General features: G+C 32.9%; 1 protein-coding gene across 1 annotated transcript; it reads right to left on the reverse strand.

The window, feature by feature from the left end:
* Window positions 1-3,510: 3,510 nt before the first annotated feature.
* On the reverse strand, window positions 3,511-14,149 carry LOC141449294 (twist-related protein 2-like). The gene is made up of 2 exons (XM_074118564.1): window positions 13,583-14,149; window positions 3,511-3,938 (listed from the first exon to the last, which is right to left on the reverse strand). Exons 1-2 carry the CDS (start codon window positions 14,028-14,030, stop codon window positions 3,853-3,855), a joined length of 534 nt encoding a protein of 177 aa, XP_073974665.1. The 5' UTR covers window positions 14,031-14,149; the 3' UTR covers window positions 3,511-3,852.
* Window positions 14,150-23,886: the final 9,737 nt, after the last annotated feature.

Below are 23,886 nucleotides of genomic sequence, written 5' to 3' on the forward strand. Positions count from 1 at the left end.
TCAAGATTGGCGAGGAATCGGTCAAATAAAAAACAACTCGTCTTTTTGCCAACGTTTCGGCAAATATATTGTCCTCTTCAGGGCCTGGGATATTATAAGTACACAAATACAAACAATTTAGAGATTCAGTAATACAGAAAATCAGTAAAAAAACAGTAATATAAAAATAAAATAAAAATAAATTCTTTATAATTATTGAAAACTTACGTGGCTATGCGGGTTGGTTGAGTTACAAAGCACGTATAGCCACGTAAGTTTCAATAATTATAAAAAAATTATTGTATTTTATTTATTTATCTTTATATTACTGATTCTCTAAATTGTTTGTATTCTTTGTATTTGTAATATCCAGACCCTGAAGAAGACAATATATTTGTCGAAAAGTTGGCAAAAAGACGAGTTGTTTTTTATTTGACCGATTCCTCGCCAATCTTGAATCCTTGGTTTAATAATTTACGATCACGAAGCCTATATATTCATATTAAGGGGATATTCATATCTTTGTTATACACCAAGCGTTGTCTATATCTTACGCGTCACTACATCACTTTGGTTTGTCACACCTCTGGCATGATTTCTCTCTTCCAAATTCCTTATGGGTAGTCTTAGTCATTCTTCCAATTTCTCTTTGGCCTTCTTGATATATGCTCCATGAATGCCACTTTTTTCTTGAGGCTTTATTATATTGATATCCAGATGCCACCATTACAAAGCACAGGATATTGGAGCCGATGGAGTGGAGCAGTGATTGAGTCGGTTCGCTTGCCTAGATTACAGATCCAGCTATCCTACTTGCAATTAGTGATGAAGGCCAGGCTAAGAAATCTGACTGAGATAAGCAAAGTGTCTATATTATGTATATCATAAAGTTCTATTCGGAAAAGTTCTGACAATATAGTATGAAGACTTTTACGTCAACGGATTGTTAGTGTGCACCGTTCCTCAATTGCCTAGGCAAATTTTTAGCGCAGTTATCTTACATTTTCTTGGGATTTTTCATTATCATTTACTAGTACAATGTAGTACATGGAGTTGTTCATTTCAGTGGAGTAGTGTAGCCACAATTTTGTTGGCAACAGTGTTTTCTTCTTCATAACAACGAGAAAATAAGTTCTTGTTGATTAATTAATATTTTAAAAGTGAATATTGTTGATTATTACATATATTCAACAATTAACATTCTATAAAATGAGACTGCTTTAAAAGATGCAAGTAAATGGTCGATCATTACGTTTCCTCGCGAAGAAAGGAAATGGGATTTTACCCCACCTATTCTTCCTTTGCACAGAGCAAGGGCAGTATTTATAGCTACCTAACCTCCGACCGGAAGTGGGCTGCGTCTAGCAGTGGGGGCAAAGTGATGGATATCTATTTATGTGGAACTGGTGGCATACAGCGTCTTTCCAACTGGTTCTCCCACCACGGGAGCTCCAGGGTAAAGGGAGCTGAACATATTATTTATGTACCAAGCTTTTTGCAAGAAATTTTTAGCTAAAACAAAAAATGAAACTATCAAGGCTAGTAAAAATCCTCAACGAAATAACAAACAATAAAAAAAATGGCACAGTATCTACCATTAAAAAACAAAAACAAAAAATCTAATGGCACACTGATTATTTCAACTTAAGAGACACTATACTGGTATCTTGGCACATTTCGAAAATTTGATGTTAAATATGTCTATGATTATGTCAAGAATAATGTTTTTTTAAACAATTCAACATTAATAAAATTACAGAAATTTGGTATTGGTAAACTGCATTTAACTTTTAGGCTGATAACAAGGGGCCAAGAGGCCAAAACAGTTTTGGGATAATTTTGCAAATAGATTAGAAGTTCATTCACCTTAAGAGGCATAATTCATACTATCACTTTTCTCTGCCATTATTTGTATTTTTTAATATGAGAAATTCCCTCCTCTTATTCTCTCTTAAAACTATAAATCTGGAATGAGTTCCAATAATTTAACAACGATATTACAGTGCTCTAAAAATCTATTTAAGCTTATTAGAAAATAAAGAAATTCCTCCAATATCCTCCCTATTCTTCAAATTTCCTTTTAATAAGTTTTTTCAAGTACTAAATTACTTGTAGTGAAAGTTCTCAATACCAAGACGATAAATTAAAGCTAATAGACAGGCTTTATGAGTAAAATTGTGCAACCAGAGATAAATTGTTAGTTTCCTAAACTACCACTAGATGGTGATCTATCTTAAATCCTGTCACATAAACTTTAATTTCTATTTACGAAAAAATATTCGTTATTAGAGGCACAGATTCATGCATGTGGTTGATAACATTGTAATCTGAGATATATGAAGCTATTTTAGAAATTCCTAGAAACTGATATTGACTTTTTGAAATAAAGTCACGAAAAAATATTTGATCCAAAAAACCATACCAATAAAACAATCAAACTGAAATATATTCATTCAGAACAAAGCTTAAAGAACTTTATTGTTTTTAAAAATCACTAGTAAATAAGAGAAGCACAATACTACACCCCACAAAAGTGCACACCCGCGCCTTATTCTAGATCAAAATTGATCAGATATGGGGAACTAGCGGAGAACTGGAGTTACCTGCTTTTTTTCATTTCTGACATGTTTTGTTCAAACATATAACAAGCATCTACTTGTAAAGAGCAAGAGATAGTAAATGTTCAAACTTGCATTCAAAAGCATCTACTTGTAAAGAGGTAGATAGTAAGTGTTCAAACTTGCATTCAAAAGCATCTACTTGTAAAGAAGAAGAGCAAAAGAGTATGGAAATAAAACGCACCTGAAAGTTCTGTTCATCTTAATTTCGTTTCAGTGAATCAAAAAATGCGCACTGATTTTCAAATAGAATGAAAATAAATGATTATTTGAATGACCTTTTGTTTAATAATAATAAACAAAATAATTTAATTGCTATATGTGTGTAGCAATATATTTAAAATGAAATTTTACATATTTTAAACTTTATTAAGGTACATAGTATACTTGGTTATCCATCTTCTTGAAATATAAAGTACTAATAGAAACTAATCTAACTATATTTACAAGGAAGCACCATCAGAATCAGCTGTATACAAAAATAAATAAACAAATTATATACAAATATAGAAAAAAGGTGTAAAATTTAAGTTTATCCTACCATTTATTTAATAATAAAAGTTTTAGGAATGACATGAATATTTACAAAAATATAAAGGGTAGCAAAGAAAGAAAAGATAAGAACAATAAAAGTTTAATAAAGATCACTATCATTTGCTTAAGCATTTCAATTCATCTGATTACTATTGGCGATTTAAACCTTTTTTTGATATTTCATTCGAATTTCATTTTTCATGAGATTTGAAAATATTTTCTTTAGTGCAGTTTCTGATTTGATTTGTATATATTTCAGTACTAAGTAATTGTGATTCTACTAATATCTCAGCTTCATTTATTTGCACTAAAAAATAATATTTTTAATGCAGGAAAAGTTTTTTAATAAATTCTTGAAGTCTTATAAATTTACGTACGTTAGTGTATCATTTAACTGGAAATTAAAGATGATTTATTTTTTTCTCAAATTTGTTTCCTTTAGGGAATGATAATGGTGCATATGTTGCATTTAAGAAGAGTAACTAAACTGAAGCAAAACTTCTCACAGAACAGCCTAATGAACTAAACAAAATAATATAATTAATACTATTATTTATCACTTGTTTTGATATTTTTTTTTATCTTTGTACATTTATTTTTTTTTTAAATAAAAAATGTTTTAACTTTCTCAGTTGAATCTAATTAGTTAATGGAATAAACTCGTTGTTTGTTAAACAATTTAAATTTTCAAGTATAAAAGATTTTAATAATTTTCTGATTGTCACTGTCCACTTGGAACTCCAAAATCACCCTCCATTCTCCACACTGAAAAGGCATAACTAAGCCTCTCATGAGCCATGTATTTATCTAAAACAGAAAACACAAAAATTTGTAATTAGTTTTATTTATTTTCAAATAAATTCACTGAATAATTGTTGTTACGGTCATACTAAAAAAACTTATGTTAGTTTAATAATGGTGCTCTGCACCACAAAATCCTTGATACACCATTAAGTCTGCTTATCTACAGAAGAATTTACACTATTGCAAAGTAATTCACGGGACTTCTCTAAAATAAATTAACGAATTTGTTTTGAAAAATGCTTTTTTGAAAGAATTTCTTAGGGAAGGAGATATAGTGAGTAAAAAATGAGAGAAAGAGATGCTTTTTAAAAATAGATCTTTCAATTCTAGTAAAGATGTTTTCGACATTATATTACTTATTTGAACTTCTAGTGAAAGCCAGAAGTAGAAAAGTTTTGAATATTTTTCATTTATCAAAAAATTGAGTAACTGAAAAGTGGTCGTGTAGTCAATATAAATCTAGGCACCATTTTCTAATTTTATTGACATATGGTTGTTAAGTCAGGGTTCTTTCTTTTATGTGTTAAGAAAATCATAGTTAACACCTTGCTGGAAGCGTTTTCGTAAAAATGACAGGTACTTGGAATTTTGTTCTATACGAACTTCCAGAGAACAGACTTAATCCAGCAATGGCTTAATCTTATTTATTCAGGACCAAACTTGGCAGGCGACATCATATTAAATAATTATTATAATTATTTAATAATAATGTCGGAATTAGTATCTATTTATTTATCTTCTACAGATATTCATAAATGTTAGTCGAATATTTACCAAAATATCACCATCTTGACATAAATTGTCTATTAAATTTTTTAAAGTTGCCATTAAGAATTTCTTATAAATTTTACAAACTTGAAAATGAAAAATGAAATTGTATCATTTCTACTACAAGTGAGAATGAAATATTTTTCTGGTATTCGGAATTTAAAGAAAAATTATTTGTGTCATGTACATATTAGATTATTTGTGAAAGATGAAGTACTGGAATAAAACATCTTGTAAAGTCACAAAGCCCAGTGAAGTTCTGACCAAACTATTCATGTTTGGATCCTAATTATGCCATAGCGGAGATTAAGCCTGCTTCCTGCGATTTTTATATGTATTTTAAAACCATGCATTCTGTGAGGGAGTTTGATTTGACACATTTTATTTTTGAATTATATGAAAATTCAATTTCTGCTATTTGCTATCTTCGAAATACAACGGATATGAGAACCGCTATATTTTTGATCCATTAACGAAGATAAACTCTTACAAGAATTTGATGGTAATGCTTCTCAAACTTTAGTAGGCCTCTAATGCGTCCTAGGAAACAGTACTACGTATACATAAGTTGGACATTTGCCAATCAAAATTTTTATTATACAAAAACAATATCCAGTAGATTATTCTGCAAAATAAAACGGATGTCCTTAATGCATTGTCGAACTAAACTAATTGATTGAAACTTAACTCAAGCGCGTAGTTAGAGTAAATAAATTCTGTTATTTCAAAAAAAAAAACTAATGGCAGTTTGTATGTTTAAAGAGTGAACATGATAGTGTTTGGTTATTGATTTCAAAAGCTCAGCCAAGATTAGGTATTAAAAATAACTGACATGATGTTTGCTTGTATTGGTTACCACACTCAAGGGCCCACACTCCCCGCAATAGATGTAGTTCATCATCAAAAACTGGATTATTTCGAAACCGTAAATATAAATGGTTGGCAAGATATACAGTACGCAATTTCTTTCTTGAATTATATTTGTGCGAACATAGTTAAGCCTAGCCATTAACAAATCTTGAAAATTAATTATATCATTTTCAGAAAATAAATTTGCAGAAACAACAAACTTAGTATGTTATTTCTTTTGGAAACCATTCCGCAGCTAAAGCTTTCCGTACAGTATCAAATCACCCGAAAGCATGACTTTTTTTTCTGGATCTTTTTAACAATTACTTGAAAAAAAGTAAAGTAATTGCCTATTTTTTCAGGCCGGCTTTACGTCCAACTACCAAATTAGGTGTCGTGGATGGAGGCGACTAGCAAACATACTTTTCTGTAAATTTCTTTTATTAACCATTAAATAAAATCCAATGCCCAAGACAGGGAATCGAACCCAGTACCACAATACATATTAGCTTCGCAGGTCTCGCCTCTAATCACTCGGCTACCGTGGCGCCTCAATATACTTGAAAAAGGTCCAACGATTTTCTTAGAACTTCTTGCACTACTTATATAAAGAGTATCGCTTTTATTTAAAGCGTTTTGTCAGGAAATTGGTTATGGGAAGTTCTTGAGATCTATCATGTCATTTCTTTTAAAAGAATTCACATTCCCTTCACCTGTAGTAACAATTCGGTACTATAATCAAAGCTGAATTCAAAATTTGAAGAAAATATAGCTAAATGGAAACTGCACAGTTTTACGGAAATAAACTGCACTACTAGAACCCAAAGATCTTCTAGTAATCTCAAATCCCATACCCTTTCTATGTAGTAGAAGCAGAAATTTTAAAATAATCATTGCCTCAAGGTAAATATCTTTGGTTAAATAATGTATTTATTATTTAATAAAATTGAGGGATTATTGGACTGATTCTGATCCTTAAGACTGCTCGTTTTATCTAGTCGGATTAATGATAATAGTAAAGTATGATTTCCTTTGACTTTCACAAAAATTTTTGAATTAGGTCTACCAGAAAAAAGAAGAAGAGGTATCTCAGTACTTTTTTAGCACTGCTCCTGAAATTATGATTCACATCAACATTTAGTAAAGAAAGTAGAATAAATAAATAATAAAGTTTAGAAGGTTGACTTAGGATATTTTGTTGACTTGCGCTATTTATAAAGAACATTTTTCTTCTTTTGGGCAACTCGAATATTTTGTTTACGTGTGACGCCATTGACTTTCGCTATGTTGCTAAAATTTAAATATTATTTCTATGGAATTTTTTTTTAAATTTGGAACGATTTGAAATTTTTCTTATAACGCAAAAATGATTCGAGGAAAATTATTATAATTTAGGGAAATTTCTACGATAATCAGAGGAAATGACAATATTTTGAAATATAATTAATTTGTGATAATAGATTAATGATCTTGATGGTACAAGTGTGGATACCATAGATCAAAGATTGCTCCACCTGCAGAGCTTCTACTGAGAACTCCAATACATGCCAAGCACCCTCTGGCTTCTTCTCCTCCATGAAATTGAGCGGTAATCAAACTTAAACTAAACTCTTACAATATCCCAGAAATCCTCAAATTATTATTATTTTTAAAAAAGAAGTCACTAATAAAATGATTTATATTGAAGCATGTGCCCGCACTATTTCAATCTTAAAGTAAAACGTATCCATAACTTAATGAATTGAAACTTATAACTTTCTAAATGACCCAGTAAAACATCGCACTTCCGAGAAGAAAGTATGTTAATCTATTACTGATTATAATATTAATTCAGATATATTGTGCCGGAAATAACATTAATCGCTCCGAAGTGACACTTCAGAATGAAGCATTTCATTTTGAAGGTTTTCTTTTAGTTACAATATATAACATTATTAGTTATAATATCTTTTAGTTATAAATTTTCTATAAAAAAAAACCTAAAATGTAACTAATTAAATTGAAAGGCTAGTAAATAGTTGGTGAAATTCGTGAGATTCATTTTTGAGAAATACTAAAAAATTCATTTAATAAAGTCGCTCTTCAGGACTTAAAGTCGTAAAGGGATTTCAGCCGAATTCTTAGTAAGGGATAATTATGCCCTAAAGGGGATATATGCATGAAGAACCCATAGAACTGAATAACTTGAGTTTGCATTACGGGCTAGTAGTTCTCATTTTTGGCATTTTCATTTCTCTTTGACGACCTTATTTTATAGAGGAACTATCCATAAGTATTGCTAATAAGTAATTGCTAATAACTAATGCAACCAGAATATCTGATACATGTAAAAAACAATCAATATCTCCAGATATTTCAGTGGAGAAGACACCCAGTGGTGTCACTCCTTTATCGTGAACACTGTGTACTGTTCTCTTCAATCTCCTTGGAGGACTATCTGGTAAAAAGATGTTCGATTAAAGGATTAGGATGAGCTACTGCAGAGGAATAAAATTTGAGAAAATTGGATTTCGCAAGAACATTGACGAAAGGGATTTTGAGGTCATTATGACTTATGAGGTTAGATACAAAAAACGGAGCACTTAGAATTTTACGAAGTATTTTTGGCTTTAATTACTGGATGCACTGAGAGTTGGAACGTTAAATCGATTCTTATACTTCGATGCCGTATGACCGAATAGGTCGCATTAACAGAAGGTATAAAAGTTTTTTGTTATTTAGGTAGAGCTTTAATCGTTTGTCAAATGATCTTGCGAGAAGTTTGTAGGTTGGTTAGTTTCTTGTCTTTTCAGTCTAGTATGGGGGATTCCATGTCAACCGTTTGTCTAGGTACAGCCCAAGGTAGCGTACTATGACCACAGTTGGTATCAGAGAAGATGGAGATTGCAGTATAGGGACTGATAATAAGTAATTGAGTAATTTGGGGCGTTTATGTTATTCCTTTGAACATCTAAAACATTGGATAATTGCCGTTTTGTTGATTAAAACGGAAACACATAATATTTTGATACGCTTCTTATTCTTTCTATTTTTCGTCATTCATTGACTGTCGTCTTCAGGAGAGACAAAAATAATAAAATGTTATTACGCAAATATTATTAAGTACATGTTTTCTCCGTGAGATAACAAATCTTTTCTTGTACACTGCTGTTGCACTAAAAGTACTAAAAAAGATCTAATTGCGGCTGAAATACAGTTCCAAAAGAACAGAAATACTATTATTGTAGAATTTCAAAGTAATAGAAACCCGCAACTATTGGGGTTATTGTTCTTTCAAGTTTTATTTCATCCGCAGTTAGATTTTTCTGAGTAGTTCTATTATTAAAGTAGACAATAGTCGAGGCTTTGGAAATACTAACTACTGTAAATAGGTGCTTGTTCTTAAGTATTTATTTAAAAAAAACAAACGAAATTATAAAACATGTTTTTAACTTAAGCTAAATACCACTTATAAGTGGTATTTGAGTTCAAAAAATAAAATTATACATTTATAACTTATAAATACGTATGCGTAACTATCCGAATCGTAGACATTTGTATCAATGTTAATAAAAGTTTGAGCCTCAAGTAGTTTTTGAGATATTTGTTCACAATTTAGAGTACGCTAGAAACATCTTGGGTCATGGATCCTCAAACATCTATTTCCGGTCAAAAAGAAAGTTCGAAAAAACTCACGATAGCAATATTTCCTCAACGATAGAAACCGCTTTTACTAAACCAAAACAAACATTAAATATTAAAATCATTGTTTTTACTCTGTCGTAAAGATAATACCATTGTCATAAATGTTTGCATATGCCAATTTTATTTGTCCTGCACGTCTATTCATTAGGGATCTCTGTTTCTCTCCTGAAAGACAATCCGTGAACATCTTGCGCACCACTGGCGGGCGGTAAACGCTGCTATAAACATACTCCCATTTTATGGTTTACTGTCATCTGTTGGGGCAAGATGCAGCTGCACTCCTATCGGTTAGGAAACATGTCGCAAAGCTTACAATTAATATTAATTAAACCAGTTATTTTACTTTTCTTTCTTATTTTCTTACTAATGGAGGAATTGTCGCAATAGTAATTAGTTGAATTAGGATGAATGTTAGATGGAAACGGAAATTAAGGAACTCACATGGATTGAGGTTCACGTCGCACGAAATGGGTTCTGTGTGGCGAGACAAAACAAATACGAGGTGTAGATAGCTAAAGCTCAAACTTAATATTCGTTATAATGGGCAAATAATCACGAGACCTGCGAAGCTAATATGTATTGTGGTGCTGGGTTCGATTCCCGGTCTAGACCTTGGATTTTATTTAATGGTTAATAAAAGAAATTTATAGTAAAGTATGTTTGCTAGTCGCCTCCGTCCACGACACCTAAATGGTAGTTGGACGTTAAGCCCCGCCTGAAAAAATAGGCGAATACTTTACTTTAATCACGCTTGCCACTTTCTCCTAATATCCGTAAGCAGCAAATGAGTATTAAAACGTTGTTTTTCTTTTCTCTAAAATAACCCCAATTAACTTCGTCACCTAACATCAAACTAAAGCACCGTAAGTTGCATAAATTTCAGGAAAACTGAGGGAGGACTTTACTTCAGCTTTACTTGGACAAAGTTCTGCAAGAGAGCTTTACTTTCTAGAGTATCGATAAATTGGATCAAGACCGTTAAGTATTATAGATTGCTAGAATTTCAATTTAGAAGGAACTAGGTTAAGTTGAAGTATTATTTTTAGAAAGAGTTCCGTGTTTTTCGTAATTATTCCAACAAAGAAATGATTTGAACTTAAAATTCTTACTACGACAAACTAAACTATCATTTTTCATTCTAACTTCTTACCTAAACTTAGAATTGTCACCCCCAAGACGGTTAAGAACTAAGGAGCTCTGGAGATCGAAACCAGTGCAATTGATAATGTTACACGATTGTAATGATGTGGAAGAAAGTTTGCGTCATCTACCGATGCATCAGATTGTTACTGACACCTTTCTTATCGATTCTTCTCATAATATAGAATTCTTATTCTATTGGTTCCTAGACCATTTCCGTAATTTTCGACGCCACGATTGCTGGGAGGTTTCTAGCGCGAACAATACTGTATTTAAGTATTGTGTACCATTCCCGGTCTTGGCTTTTAATCTGACAATTAGCACAATTTAAGCTAAAAATGTTTCTCTTAGTTCACGATTTCTTATCAGCAGCTGGAAGCAAAGCCAGCTTAAAAATATAGACTTTGCCATACAACAAAATTTACCCAAATTTATTTTTGTACTTTCATGACAGTTGTCATGCTGATTACAACTCATTTTTAAAATCTAAAAGTATAACTTACGATATTTACACTATCAAAATTAAAAAATTTAACTGGCATACATTTTGCTTGAAATTTCTAAACATTTTAATTATGTCTGAAACTTCATGGGTGTCAGTACCGTGAGACGTTATATTGTAACCGACATAATTTCTAACTTCTGAAGTCCCTAGAAAAAAAAGTAAACCGCAGTATATGACGACAGATGTATATGTCGAAAGAAGCTACTGTAGGATATCCTAATTCCTGATCAGAACCACTGGATTTATCAGGAGCTATCGCAGAGACCATAAAAGGACACTGAAGTGGAAGACTGACACAACAATATGAAGGTGACAGGAGATTAGGGTATTTAAGCAATCCTCTGAGCGTCTAATATTTAAGGCGCAAGATTGAAAGATCTGGAAGGTTATCAGCCCACACATTTCTTGGCAGCAAATAGGGGATCGGAAGAGAATATTTTTATCCGAAAAGTAAATAATAAATATTCAAATTTTTATTTTACAAATAAAATTAGGGATTTTTATTTAGTGAAACGTTTAAGAATTTAATTATTTTAGGGAATATTAATTTGCGAATAAGTATTCACATTTATTCAGTCAATTCTTACCTACCCCTTAAATTCTGACATCAAGATTTTACCTCCAGGTGTTGGTATCTTCAGATTTTCTACTCTTACCAGAAAACAATTCTATACAAAAATGCTAGAAAAATTGTAACATTCGGACAATACCAAGCGAATTGAAAATTGTCAGAGGTGTAGCCCTTCATGTCCCGCCCAGAATCTTTTTTTTTTCAGATTAGATTAGATTAGACAGTAGGGCGGCCTTAAAGGCCTACGGCCAGCGGCTAACAGCGACCTAATGGATCTTTTTTTTTTCAGATTCATGTGTTTAATATAACTTCCGTGTCCATTTCTATCCCTGGATTACTGGTAAGTGAAAAAGTGAGAGGTTGATAAAAGAGTCAAGAAAATGTTTCCGCACCAATCATTGAGATAAATTTACAACTCTAAAACAAAAATTGAAGTCGCTGATTTTGTCCGACAGCGTGTTTTTTTGTCATATTTGATTTCTGTCCGGTTTCGGATTTTCATTCTTCCCAGAAGTAACTTTATAAATAGTTTAGTGTAAAGAAACTATATATCTGTCACTCCTCTTCTAACTAATCAAAAAGTACAGTTACAACAGGAACCTAGTTGAAGTCAAATTCTCTGCACCAAACTGAAGAATTACACTCTGATGATTGGATAATAGTTCTAAAGCGGACAGAAAATTAAAAAAAAAAACGCGTTTCACGCCCGATAAAACTGGCAGTGTTACTGCGATTTCTTACCACATCACAAAAGGGGAAGTCATTAACCGGCCTAAGAAGATAGTACACTAGGGCTTTTGAGCGGAAGTCCTGTTAGCTGCCTTTAGATTTTCTTTTCATAGAAGCCTTTTCTACTAGTGACTTACAAGAATGGGCACAGCAAATGGATCAGATGATTACGCGCCTTAAATTAAAAAGAAAAAGAAACTAGCAACATGAACATGGTATTGAGGAAAATACGTAACCGAGAAAAACAAGACCGAATTTGTGAGTGATTCTGCCCAATAGTGCTCTACAAAATAACAAATCGTTGAAGACTACTTGAGAATAAAAGTGAAAAGGGTGGAAAAAAATCTTAAGCCTTATTTATGTTTAACAAACATATTTATGCTGTCAATAATCAAATACCAAACAAATAACATTTAAAAGGTAAAGGCTGTTTGCTGTTCTAAATTTTAAATGAAAAAATCAGACATTGTGATGGTTGTACAGCCAGCAATAGAATGCAAAATTATAATTTACACATACATAACCAAAAACTAGCAAAATAATAATGATTATTAGTAGTTACTTTTCGCAAATGAAGCACAATTTTTAAAACAGTATCAGTGAAGCGGCAAATCCGGACGGTTCTCAAAAAACGATTTTCTTTTAAAAAAAATCTCACGTTGCACAGTTTCCTTTCTAAACGTAAACAGAACTTGAAAAAGTATTTCGTGTTTTTAACATTCTACGATGTCAGTTGAGAATCACTCAAATTCAAATAATATTTTTGTTCAAACTACTTTGTGCGAAAAAATCGTGAAATTTTAAAAAGTGTAACTAGTGAATGTTTAATTCAATCGATTTTCTTCAAGTTCAGAATTTTATTTTTTACTTCATTTTGATATAAGTTTCTCATTATTCTTTATTACCCTTTCTAGGGAATCCACCAACCTCTACCCAGAATTCTCCGAAGAAGTATTTGTATGGGGGAAAATAAGTTATAGATCTGAATTAATACATTGAGTTAGAAGCAAATCATTTAGCTGTTATCGAAAAAGTTCAACAAAATCGAAAATATATTCATTAAGGTGGCACATTCAGTTGGCTTGATTAGGCCTGAAAACAATTTGGGTCACACGATGGCTACGATTTGATTATCAAATTTGAGATTCCTTCGCTTGCCCAATTTTGAGAATGCTCACATCACACACACACAACACAGTAAATACCACGTTTTTGGACTCAGGATGTCACAAATCATGGAAACTCAATTAGATCTAAAATCTGCACAATCGCAGTCAATAAGTTGTCAACTATTATTCTATGAAACTAAAATATTCCTTTATATACCGTATATACCTTTAACTTTCTACAGATTTTTGATTAACATAAATTTCATTACCAATAAATATAAATAATACTTACTCATATCATCATCTTCTTCGTGTCCATTCATTTGATCATGGTCCATGTCAGCCTCTTCCAACACCCTATACAAGAAGTCTATATATCTGGATGCCAACCTCAGTGTTTGTATCTTTGATAGTTTGTCCGAAGGTAATGTAGGTACGATCTTTCTTAAAGAAGCAAACGCTTCGTTTAGACTTTGAGTTCGCTGGCGCTCTCTTACATTAGCCATTAATCGCTGGGCATTCACATCTTCTTGACTTGCCCGCCGCCTCTTTGATGCAGACCGCCTACCACAAGAACCAACAGCTCCTCTCTGCTGTCCAGTGTTCGTCTGTCTTTGCGACAGAGGCACTAGTTCTGGTACTCTTAACACCATATCATCTGTGGACATTGGTTCATCTTCCTGTTTAACATTTTCATAACCGTAATACTCGTAGACTACTCTTTGCTGGCGGCACTGCATTGTTATCGTTCGTCACATATAGAAAAAAAATGTAAAAATATGATAAAAAATTAAATCTTAAGCGGCTAATACCTTACAGGCTCTAATACTATACTGACCCTAGTGTGGGGGCCTTGGGGCTTACCCTCCAGGTTGTGCTTGCGCCCCGCCCTAAAATTACCCACTTCTACTACTGTTCATCCATCCCCTCCGCTGTGATGGACTGTGACGCCTCTTACTGCAGTGAAACGGCAACTTCTAAGAATCACTAAGAATCAGAATATATTTCTTAATCTAATGAGCCCAATTCGCCCAAAGTCGGTCCAAAACCAATAAAATTTGATTGGCCAACCAAGTAGAAAATTGCCCAATAACCTAGTTCTTTTAACAAATAAATTATACATTTTTGGGGTCAGTATATTTATAAATTTTAGTTATCTTTGTAAGAAACGTTTTTTGTTTTTAACTTTATTTGAATATTTACAACTACATTTACGCGGCACCAGTAAACAAGTAATGGAAACAAAAAAATAGGTCTCAGGATCATCTGGTAGAAATTTGATATAAAGATCTTGATGGCAATGCCTACGAGTGTGGTTTTCCCACTTACGGAACAATAGCGAGCGGGACTTTTAGGCTGATTGTAAGCTACACCATCTTCAGTCATCATCGTGAGAAATGACAAAATAGCTTCCATCTTACTCTCCCTAACTTGCTACTATTGAACAATATCCAAACCTCGAAGCCGTTTGCTAGCAATACCAAATTGTTATACCTTCAAATGTTGTTAATAATGTGTTGGTAAGGGTATATTGATGCACATACGAAGTATGGCTATTAAATAACGAGACTATTGCTGTAAAACATTTTATTTTAAATTTAAACATATTTAGTTATGATCACCTTCAATATACACCCCTCCCCTATCCCTACAACGCTCCATGCGAATTTACCATTGTTCGATACCAGTGCTGGAAGTCTTTTTCTGTGAGCTCCTGCATGACGCGTGCCGCTTTTTCTTTCACAGCTTCAACGGACTGAAACCGTATTCCTTTTAATGCAGATTTGACTTTGGGGAACAGATAAAAGTCACATGGGGCCTAAAACTGGGATGTTGTACTTGGCTAGAAACGTCTTGACAGACAGTGCAGTGTTAGCCGGCACGTTGTCTTGATGCAGAACCCGTGACTTGTTCTTTCACAAATCGGGTCGTTTTTTTTTCCTTACTCTTTCACGGAGTTTGGCAAGCAAATTACAGTAGTAATGTTGATTAATTATAATCGGATATTTTCATCCGTTTTGGACATGGAAGGGCGACCCGAGCGGTCATCATCTCCGACGTCTTCTAGGCCATCTTGAGGACGCTTGAACCACTCAAAAACTCGCGCACATGATTAACATTCATCACCATAAACTTCTTTTAATAAAAGATAAGTTTAAGTAGCGGTTTTACCAAGTATCATGTGAAATTTTACGGCAATTCGTTGCTGTACTGCATGTGTAGTATCATGTTTTCGGCAAAACGAAACTGTTAAGAAACAGTTCTTACACAAATGACGGTTCTGGTCAAACAGATTTCTCTACAAACACGTGAGATACTGTTATCGAAAAAGAAGGCTTTACGCTACACAGCTGTCGGTCGTTAGGATTTGGCGCATGCACAGTTCTTTTGTAGCAGCATCAGTCTCGTTATTTATATGAATCGTATATGAATGAAATGGTGCATTAGAGGATAACCTCGCTGTATCAGAAAGAAAACTCAAAATTGAATTATAAGAAACGTAAAGCTACTATATGTGTTTAGTGTAACTAAGTTAGAAGGAAATCTTTTGCAGTTGATTAGTAGAAAATCGCAAAAGCTGTACAAATTATTCAGAATCAGACTAAAGGTTTATGCATTTTTTTCTTAATTAGGATTTACCGTAAAAACAAAACAGAATTTAATTACAATAAGCAGATGTTAGAACCGAACAATTAACTAAAGTGGCACGTAAGGAAAATGCTTATCTCAATAACCCTTCTCCAGTGTAGCCCTAAAGAATTTTTGCACGCAAAAATACTCAGATAAGCGCGATGGAACTGCCTTAATTAAACTGACAATTCCTGTTTATCAGTTTGGATCTTTATTGACCTTTTTGTATAGTTGCCTGTGACAATGATACCTAAATCTCACTTTACTATTTTCTGATTTTTTATTTTCATTCACATACACAGACTAGTAAATTTGTAAGAATCATTTTGATTTATTCAGGAAATCAGAAGGTCAGTTTCCGTTGAAAACTGAAATCGCAAATTGCACTTCCTTTTATTATGGAAAATAAGAAGAGCGAGAATAGATTTGATCAAAATAAGAACATTTAACTTTTCTTTTGTCATTCAATTTCATTCAAAAGCAATTCCTATAGCACAGGTATCCGACTAAAGAATTTAGGAATTCAAACCGTTATCCAGCCATTTGTCGCCAAGCTGTCTGACTGGAAAAGGCATTCCTTTGTCATAAAGTTGTTGAAAGAAAATCCCAGTTTCCTTTCATCTTTATAAAGGGTCAGTAACTTGCTTTATCCCTCAAATCCAAAGGGTAATTCGCAGATTTTATTGCACTTGTACTAAACTACTTACAAAGGCCAAAAATGCACGTACTTTTTTCATTTTATATTTTAAAAATAATTTTAAGTTATAAACATATATTGTTCTTATTCCTAGGATGTATTTCAACAGATTATCTAAACGCTAAAAGCTAAACTTAGAATATCGTTTCGATTGTTTTGGTACTAAGATTTTGGCCTTAATCGATCAAGTGCGACAATTAAAAAGTTATCCACAATTTTTTTGAAAATTGCTCAAAAGATTTTCTTTAAATTTTGTTTTTTTACAAACGTTAGAGGCATTACTTTTCATTGAACTATTTTTAAAACTATTCCAGTGAAGTTAAACTTTTGAGAGATTCTAAAGGAAGAGGCAATCTTCCTAAAGTTTCGTTTAAAAACAACGAATAATTAAAATCCCTTTTTTAGAATACATTCTTTAATCAAAGTTGATTTTTTTTTCAAACATTAATCGTCTTTACTTTTAATTATATTTAAAAACGCCTACAGAACGTATTGACTTTTTAATTCACTAAATTTCAATGATGAATTTGGGATCACTAATTGTAGATTTTTTGTTTTAACGAAAAATTGCAAAAGCTCAAATTTGACATTTTGGATACTGAATTTCTTGCACTGTTGAGGACAGAAAAATGAGAAGTTATAATTTAGTTCGACAGCAACTCATTACTTAATGAATTGTTCTTCTAAAAAAACAATGAACTAACTTCTAGAAACTTTGAAAGTAAGAACCTTGGGGTCATCTACCTCTTGACTCTTGGGAAGAGCAAATCATGCGTGTGTTCTTTAAGACTAAGAATATGATATTCATATTTTATTATGTAAAAACAAATTTCTGCTGCATAAGCTGAAGTTGAAGGTAAAACGTGGTCTAGGAAATAAGAAGAGACTATTATTGTTGGTATTCAAGCAAAACTTGTTCAATTTATTGCATACAATCAAGATGCAATTAAAGCCTCGAAAGAACTCCCTTTTTTTGACAAAAAATCGGCTAACATTTCTCGTGACAATTATCGCTGTCAATTTCCTGCAAACAATTTTTTAAGAAGATTTTTTTAAATAAAAATGTTGAATGTTAAATGCTCACTGCTCAATCAATTTAAATTAAACATTTTATTCGGAAAGTTATTTTACAGCGTATTTTTGTAGTAAAAGTTTGAATAAAGTGGTAGTTTAAATTATTCTTCCAAATTTTATGCTGAGAAAGAAAAAGCCCAGGACAATTCACTTAATTCTACTCTAAGCACCTTAAGTAGCTTCATCTCTCTCTTACACAAGCACTAAGTACTTTGCAATTAAAATTGTGATAATTACTGTAAGAGAAAGTCATGTGAGTATCATTAAGAATGATATTTTTTGCAATTCTCTCACTTTTGAAAATTACATTTTGTAAAACAGAAAAATGGTGCAATTTCCTAAGAATGGTGTATCTCTGGTGGAATGTGAACTGCGTTTAGCTATCACCAATAGCTAAGGGATTTGAGACGCGGACCGCAAAGCTAAGGTGTATTGCGATACAGGTATTGGATACTATTTGATGGGTTAATTCAAGAAATTTCGATTAATATGGGCTAGCTAGTTACCCTCACATCATATTTCCAATCTACTTTACTTTCAAAATTCTTCTACTAGATTGCTACACTCGGCGGAGGTAATAAGATATTACAAACTAGATAAATCACCACGTACACGCCACGCTGTAAGTTGTCAATTAGTCCCTTCCAGAGGGTATGTTGGTTCAGATACTTTAGCTCCCTTCTGAGCAGGAGTGTTTCTGGAACTAATCTGAAATTTCACATTCTGGCCAAATAGATTTCACTAAACAACTTGGTATTATTTATGCACTCAACAGTGTCCTTTTACTCGAGCAGCTATATTTTTTTCAACATAGAATCGCCATTGGGCAACACTCATCCTTCTTCTTTTATCCCTTTATCCTAGCTGTTCCATCAATATTAGGTTTGGTTCTGTGAATGTTTTTCGTGATCAGGAACATAAAGAAGACGTAAAAAATGTTACACAAACTGCTTTACTTACCCAGTGTCTTACCTTGCCATTAATCAATTACTATTATAATATTTAATTGCTCCGCCTCATGTATCTTTTCTTCAATGTTAATGAATTGCTTCAAGTGAGAAAGCGGAATAATTTTTATTATACTATTTTAATATTATTTATGTTTCCAGCATTGGTTTAAATTTTGCAGAAATACATATGTCAGAAAACTAATCTGTCTTTATATTCGTTAAAATAATGTAGTAGTTATATCGATGTCAGTGAAATCTACTCAAATTCCTGTGATAACTGTAGAAGAGTCTAGATGTATCGAGAAATTAGAGATGAATCAAAATTAGGTTTTTCTATTGTGCGATAAATAGTTTAAAAAAAAGAAGTAATTTAAAGAGAATTAAACCTTTAAAAAAACGACTAATATTGTTGCAAGTAAAGACTTTTAAAAAACCTCTAGATAGTGGTAACTAGCGTCAATGAATTGGCTTCAGCAAAGGAAGTGTGTAATGCCACAGATAATTAGAAATGGATAAATTTAAAATGTGGAGGCACCCTTTCTCCCCCAAAAAAACAATCCGCTGCGAAGAAAAAAATATTTGAGTTTCCCAAAGAACACAAGAACCAAGAGATTGTGATGTTGGAAAAATCATAAAAATGACTCCTGAGTTAACCTTGAGCTTCAAGAGACTTGAACGCATGACAAAAAAAGAAACTCTAGTCTGAAATTAAAAACATTTTTGAGATAATAAACTGAATTGAGATTTTTGGCTTGCACGTCGTACTTCGCGCGAAGAAATGTGCGAATTTTTCTACCCTGGCGTGTCTGGGTTATTGTCCAAATCATTAACGTAGATTGTCAACGGTCTATTTTTAAGGCAGCTTTAGCCATTGCTCTATAAATCAGTTTACGAACGTCATTATTTTGGGAGGGTTTATTTATGTTAATTCCAATATCTTCTTTAAAGTAAAAACGTCTAATTTTTATTTGATCTGAATCGCGATAACTGTTATCTAAAATTATGACTGGTTCTGACGGAGAAAATGGAAATTCATCAGTTTTTCCAGCCATTAATATAAAGATCTGTTTATACAAACTATTGCAGTAGAAAATGGTGGCCAATAAATACACAACCTTACAATATAAATATACTTCTATGTATGTAAATCTAATTTATGAATATAAATCTATGTATGTATAAATAAAAGTAGGTTAAGTAATAGCCTGTTTTTTAAGCTGGGCTCATCGTCCAACTACCAATTAGAAGTCGGGCTCGAAGACGGAATCAATTAATTCACATTTTTCTGACAAATAAAAAGAAGCTATACCGGGATTCGAACTTGGGATCTCCAGCTTACAAATGTACGTTCGTGACCACTACACCAACACCTTCTTCTCTACATACAGAAATGCCATCAAAGAAAAAGATGAAATGTGAAAATATGAAAATTGTTTAATGTTGATAGCTGAATTTATTCTAATCCATTTCCATTTCATTACTGCACAGTAATTCCGAATGACGATTTGTGGTTAAGCTACAGTTTACAACTGAACATGATTAGTATTTATACTTATTTGGTTCAAAAGAGACCTGATTACGGTCTCCGTAAATTTTGTTATTGTGTTGGTTTTATCAATGGAATCTACGTTTAAAGAATCAATTACCTAAATCATGGATGTTAAGAATTGGATGAATTGATTTACCACAAACTCAAAACATGCCTCGATCGTCACCACTCAGCACCAACTCATCACTGTTCCACTTATACTTACTTCCGTTTTAATACAAATTCACTGATTGCAAATTATTAATTACCAGGTAACTAATTATTCTTTGTTTTTTTTGTCTCAAACGGACCTCTTTTAATAAATAATCTTCTATACTGGCATTTTTGCGCTGGTAACTGCAACCTAGTGCACACAATCAACTGAGAATCTCCTGATAATGATCTTTTTCTTCCCGTTTCTTTGGCGCCCATTATCGTTTAACTTAGCAGGATCTTGCTCCATCTTCTGTTACTCATAATCTATTTTGGCCAGAAGATTTCTTACTTATAAACATCAGTTTATTTGCTTCTCCGCAATTGAATTTATTTGTCTGCTTATAGTAAAAAATATTAGGCAGCATATGATTAGGAGGATCATATTTTAAATTATCAATTTACCGTTTACTTGATTACTTTTAGTTTTAATTAACCAATGTAATTGTCTAACAATGTAATTTGGGTGTACACTGGCGAAGCACCGACTTAAAAAACTGAATTTAAACAACTTCAATTTCATTTACCCTTCATTTCAAAACGCTGCCGTTTGGCTACGTACTTTTCTTCTTTGATTGGTTTTACGTTAATTACTCAATTACAATCTTTACAGTTACAATTTTCGAGAACATGTTTTTGTTATAACAGCTTCAAGGAAAATCAACAGAGAACAATGTAACTTTAATTTTTAGAATGGAATCCATAAGTTAGATTTGTACGCAAACTTGACGCCTTTCGTTAGCTCTGGACGGAGTTAAAATGTCTTGGGAAGAGCAAATCATGCGTGTGTTCTTTAAGACTAAGAATATGATATTCATATTTTATTAAGTAAAAACAAATTTCTGCTGCAAAAGCTGAAGTTGAAGGTAAAACGTGGTCTAGGAAATAAGAAGAGACTATTATTGTTGGTATTCAAGCAAAACTTGTTCAATTTATTGCATACAATCAAGATGCAATTAAAGCCTCGAAAGAATTCCCTTTTTTTGACAAAAAATCGGCTAACATTTCTCGTGACAAGTATCGTTGTCAATTTCTTGCAAAATTTTATCGAAGATTATTGATTTTAACTCTGGACGGAGTTAAAATGTGTTTAAGCTGTTTTAAAAATAATTACTGAGATTGTTTTAACAAAGTTTCGAAAGTTAATATTTTTGATAATAGTATATTTAATCCGCAGAATTGGATAATACCATTGATATCTATCGTAATACAATGTCCGGATTCGAACAATCACCCATCATCAAAATTATTGTAGATTAATCATATTTGTGTAAAGATTTCGACTTCACTTAAGTTGCCGTCTCGCACTACACTTGCTGACTAAACACACGCATGGTGTAGCCAACTTCACATAATAATAATAATAATAATAAAACTAAAAATTGGCAGTCAGTATGATTTGTTGACAATAAGGCAGACTCTAGTAAAGAATTCAATAATCATTGCAATTGCATTGTAATTTGTTATAGAAAAATTTGATTCACTGCATTTACCGTTGCATTCCTTTGCTAATCCCTTGTTCCATTGCAGCTACAAAACCGTCACGAATTAGAGAAGGCTCCTTAGGTATTGGGATAATATCATTAGAAATGCAAATTAGGTTAATTAATAGATTAATTTAAGGATTAAATAGAAAAAAAATGTTTTTCTGAATATTAATAAGACTACAATAACAGTAGTAGAGTTTCAAGTTCTGGATTATCTTTGTTTTGAACTAAGTTGAAATACTTATTTAATTAATGAATTTCTAAAACCACCCAAATCATCAATCTGGAATACTTCTAAAGATTCGAATTACTGTATTCATTAGCTTACCTTTTTTTTTTTGCTAAAGAAGTTATTGTTGGAATGAATGGAGGTGTGTGTCGGACACAGAGACAACGTGACAAGATGGCCAGCTGAACATTTAGTGAGTCATGAACTTCACTATCAGCCCCTTTCTCAGAGGGTATTGTCTCCGTGGTGTATATATTTCTTATGTTCTTGCAGAGTTACACACGTGTGCAACACGTGCTTGCATATGTACATTTCACACAGAAACTGGGCCTTACCCCCACCAATATAAACTTTACACATGTTTTATTGCAATTGTTTTCTTTAAAATGTTTTATTTTTTATTATATGTCCCTTACTGGTACTTAAAGGATATGGGGCAGTTCGGGCTGGAATTTTTGAATTTTTCTTTTTGTTTTTCTTGAGTATACGTTTTGGGAGCCTCCAAATACATAAAAAAATATGTGCGCTAGACGTCTGTGTGCGAATGTAGGTGATTTTTCTAAAAAACAAAGCTCGCGTTAAAAGGAAAGGCAAGAAATCCGTTCCAGTTCTTCTCAAGAATATTCGTATCCTAATCTATCTTTTATTATTATTTATTATTTAATTTTTGTATTCTTCATTTTTTTTGTTAGTAATTTATTAATCTAAAAGGAAGAAAGATTATTACCAATTTTGGACATAACTTTATTAGTTTTTTACATAGCTTTCGATCCAGGAACTTGATCATCTTTAGGGCTTCTGCTTATACGAGGGTCGTTTGAAAAGTCCGTGCAAAGTCAGAGAGATAGCACTACTGGCGCGTATCGAGGTTATGTTTAGTTAGTAGCATCTCTTGGAAGAACACACACCAAGTTTCAGTCAGATCGGTCTATTTCTTTGTGTTTGGCATTCGTTTGAATCGAAGAAGTCGAGTGATTTTCAAAAAATGGACGAAAAAGAATTTCGTGTGTTGATTAAACACTACTTTATGAAAGGCAAAACGCCTCAGGAGACTAAAGAGAAGCTTGATAAACATTATGGTGACTCTGCACCTTCGATTAGAACAGTTTATAAGTGGTTTCAAAATTTTCGGAGTGGCCATATGGGCACAAGTGACGCTGAACGTTCTGGACGCCCTGTTGAGGTTCCTACTCCAGAAATCATTGATAAAATCCATGATATGGTGATGGATGACAGAAGAGTGAAGGTGCGTGAGATTGCTAGTGCTGTGGGCATCTCGAATGAACGGGTAGATAATATTTTGCATCAACATTTGGACATGACAAAGCTATCCGCAAGATGGGTGCCGCGATTGCTCACGCTTGACCAAAAACGAAATCGTGTAAAGTGTTGCAAGGACGGTTTGCAGCTGTTCAAGAAGAATCCGCAGGACTTTAAGCGTCGTTTCGTCACTGTGGATGAAACATGGATACATCACTACACTCCTGAGACCAAAGAACAATCTAAACAATGGGTTACCAAGGGGGAATCTGCGCCAAAAAAGGCGAAGACCGTTCCTTCGGCCGGAAAGATTATGGCGACTGTCTTTTGGGATTCGCAAGGAATAATCCTCATCGACTATCTGGAAAAGGGTAAAACTATTACAGGTGCATGTTATTCATCGTTATTGGACCGTTTGAAAACCGAGCTGCAAGAAAAACGCCCACGATTGGCCCACAAAAAAGTCCTTTTCCATCACGACAACGCACCAGCTCACACCTCAGCAGTTGTAGTCGCAAAATTAATGG

The sequence above is a fragment of the Rhodnius prolixus genome, unplaced genomic scaffold (assembly GCF_049639745.1).
Source record: "Rhodnius prolixus isolate KJV_2025 unplaced genomic scaffold, Rpr scaffold_2, whole genome shotgun sequence".
NCBI classification, from domain to species: Eukaryota; Metazoa; Arthropoda; class Insecta; order Hemiptera; family Reduviidae; genus Rhodnius; species Rhodnius prolixus.

What these genes read in the sequence shown, in the direction of transcription:
- LOC141449294 (XM_074118564.1), bottom strand. Translation starts at nt 14,030, where the DNA reads ATGCAGTGCCGCCAGCAAAGAGTAGTCTACGAGTATTACGGTTATGAA. An exon ending in CGAAGAAGATGATGATATGA is followed by an intron (nt 3,939 to 13,582) that starts GTAAGTATTATT and finishes TTTCTGTTTTAG; the next exon opens with ATAAATACATGGCTCATGAG.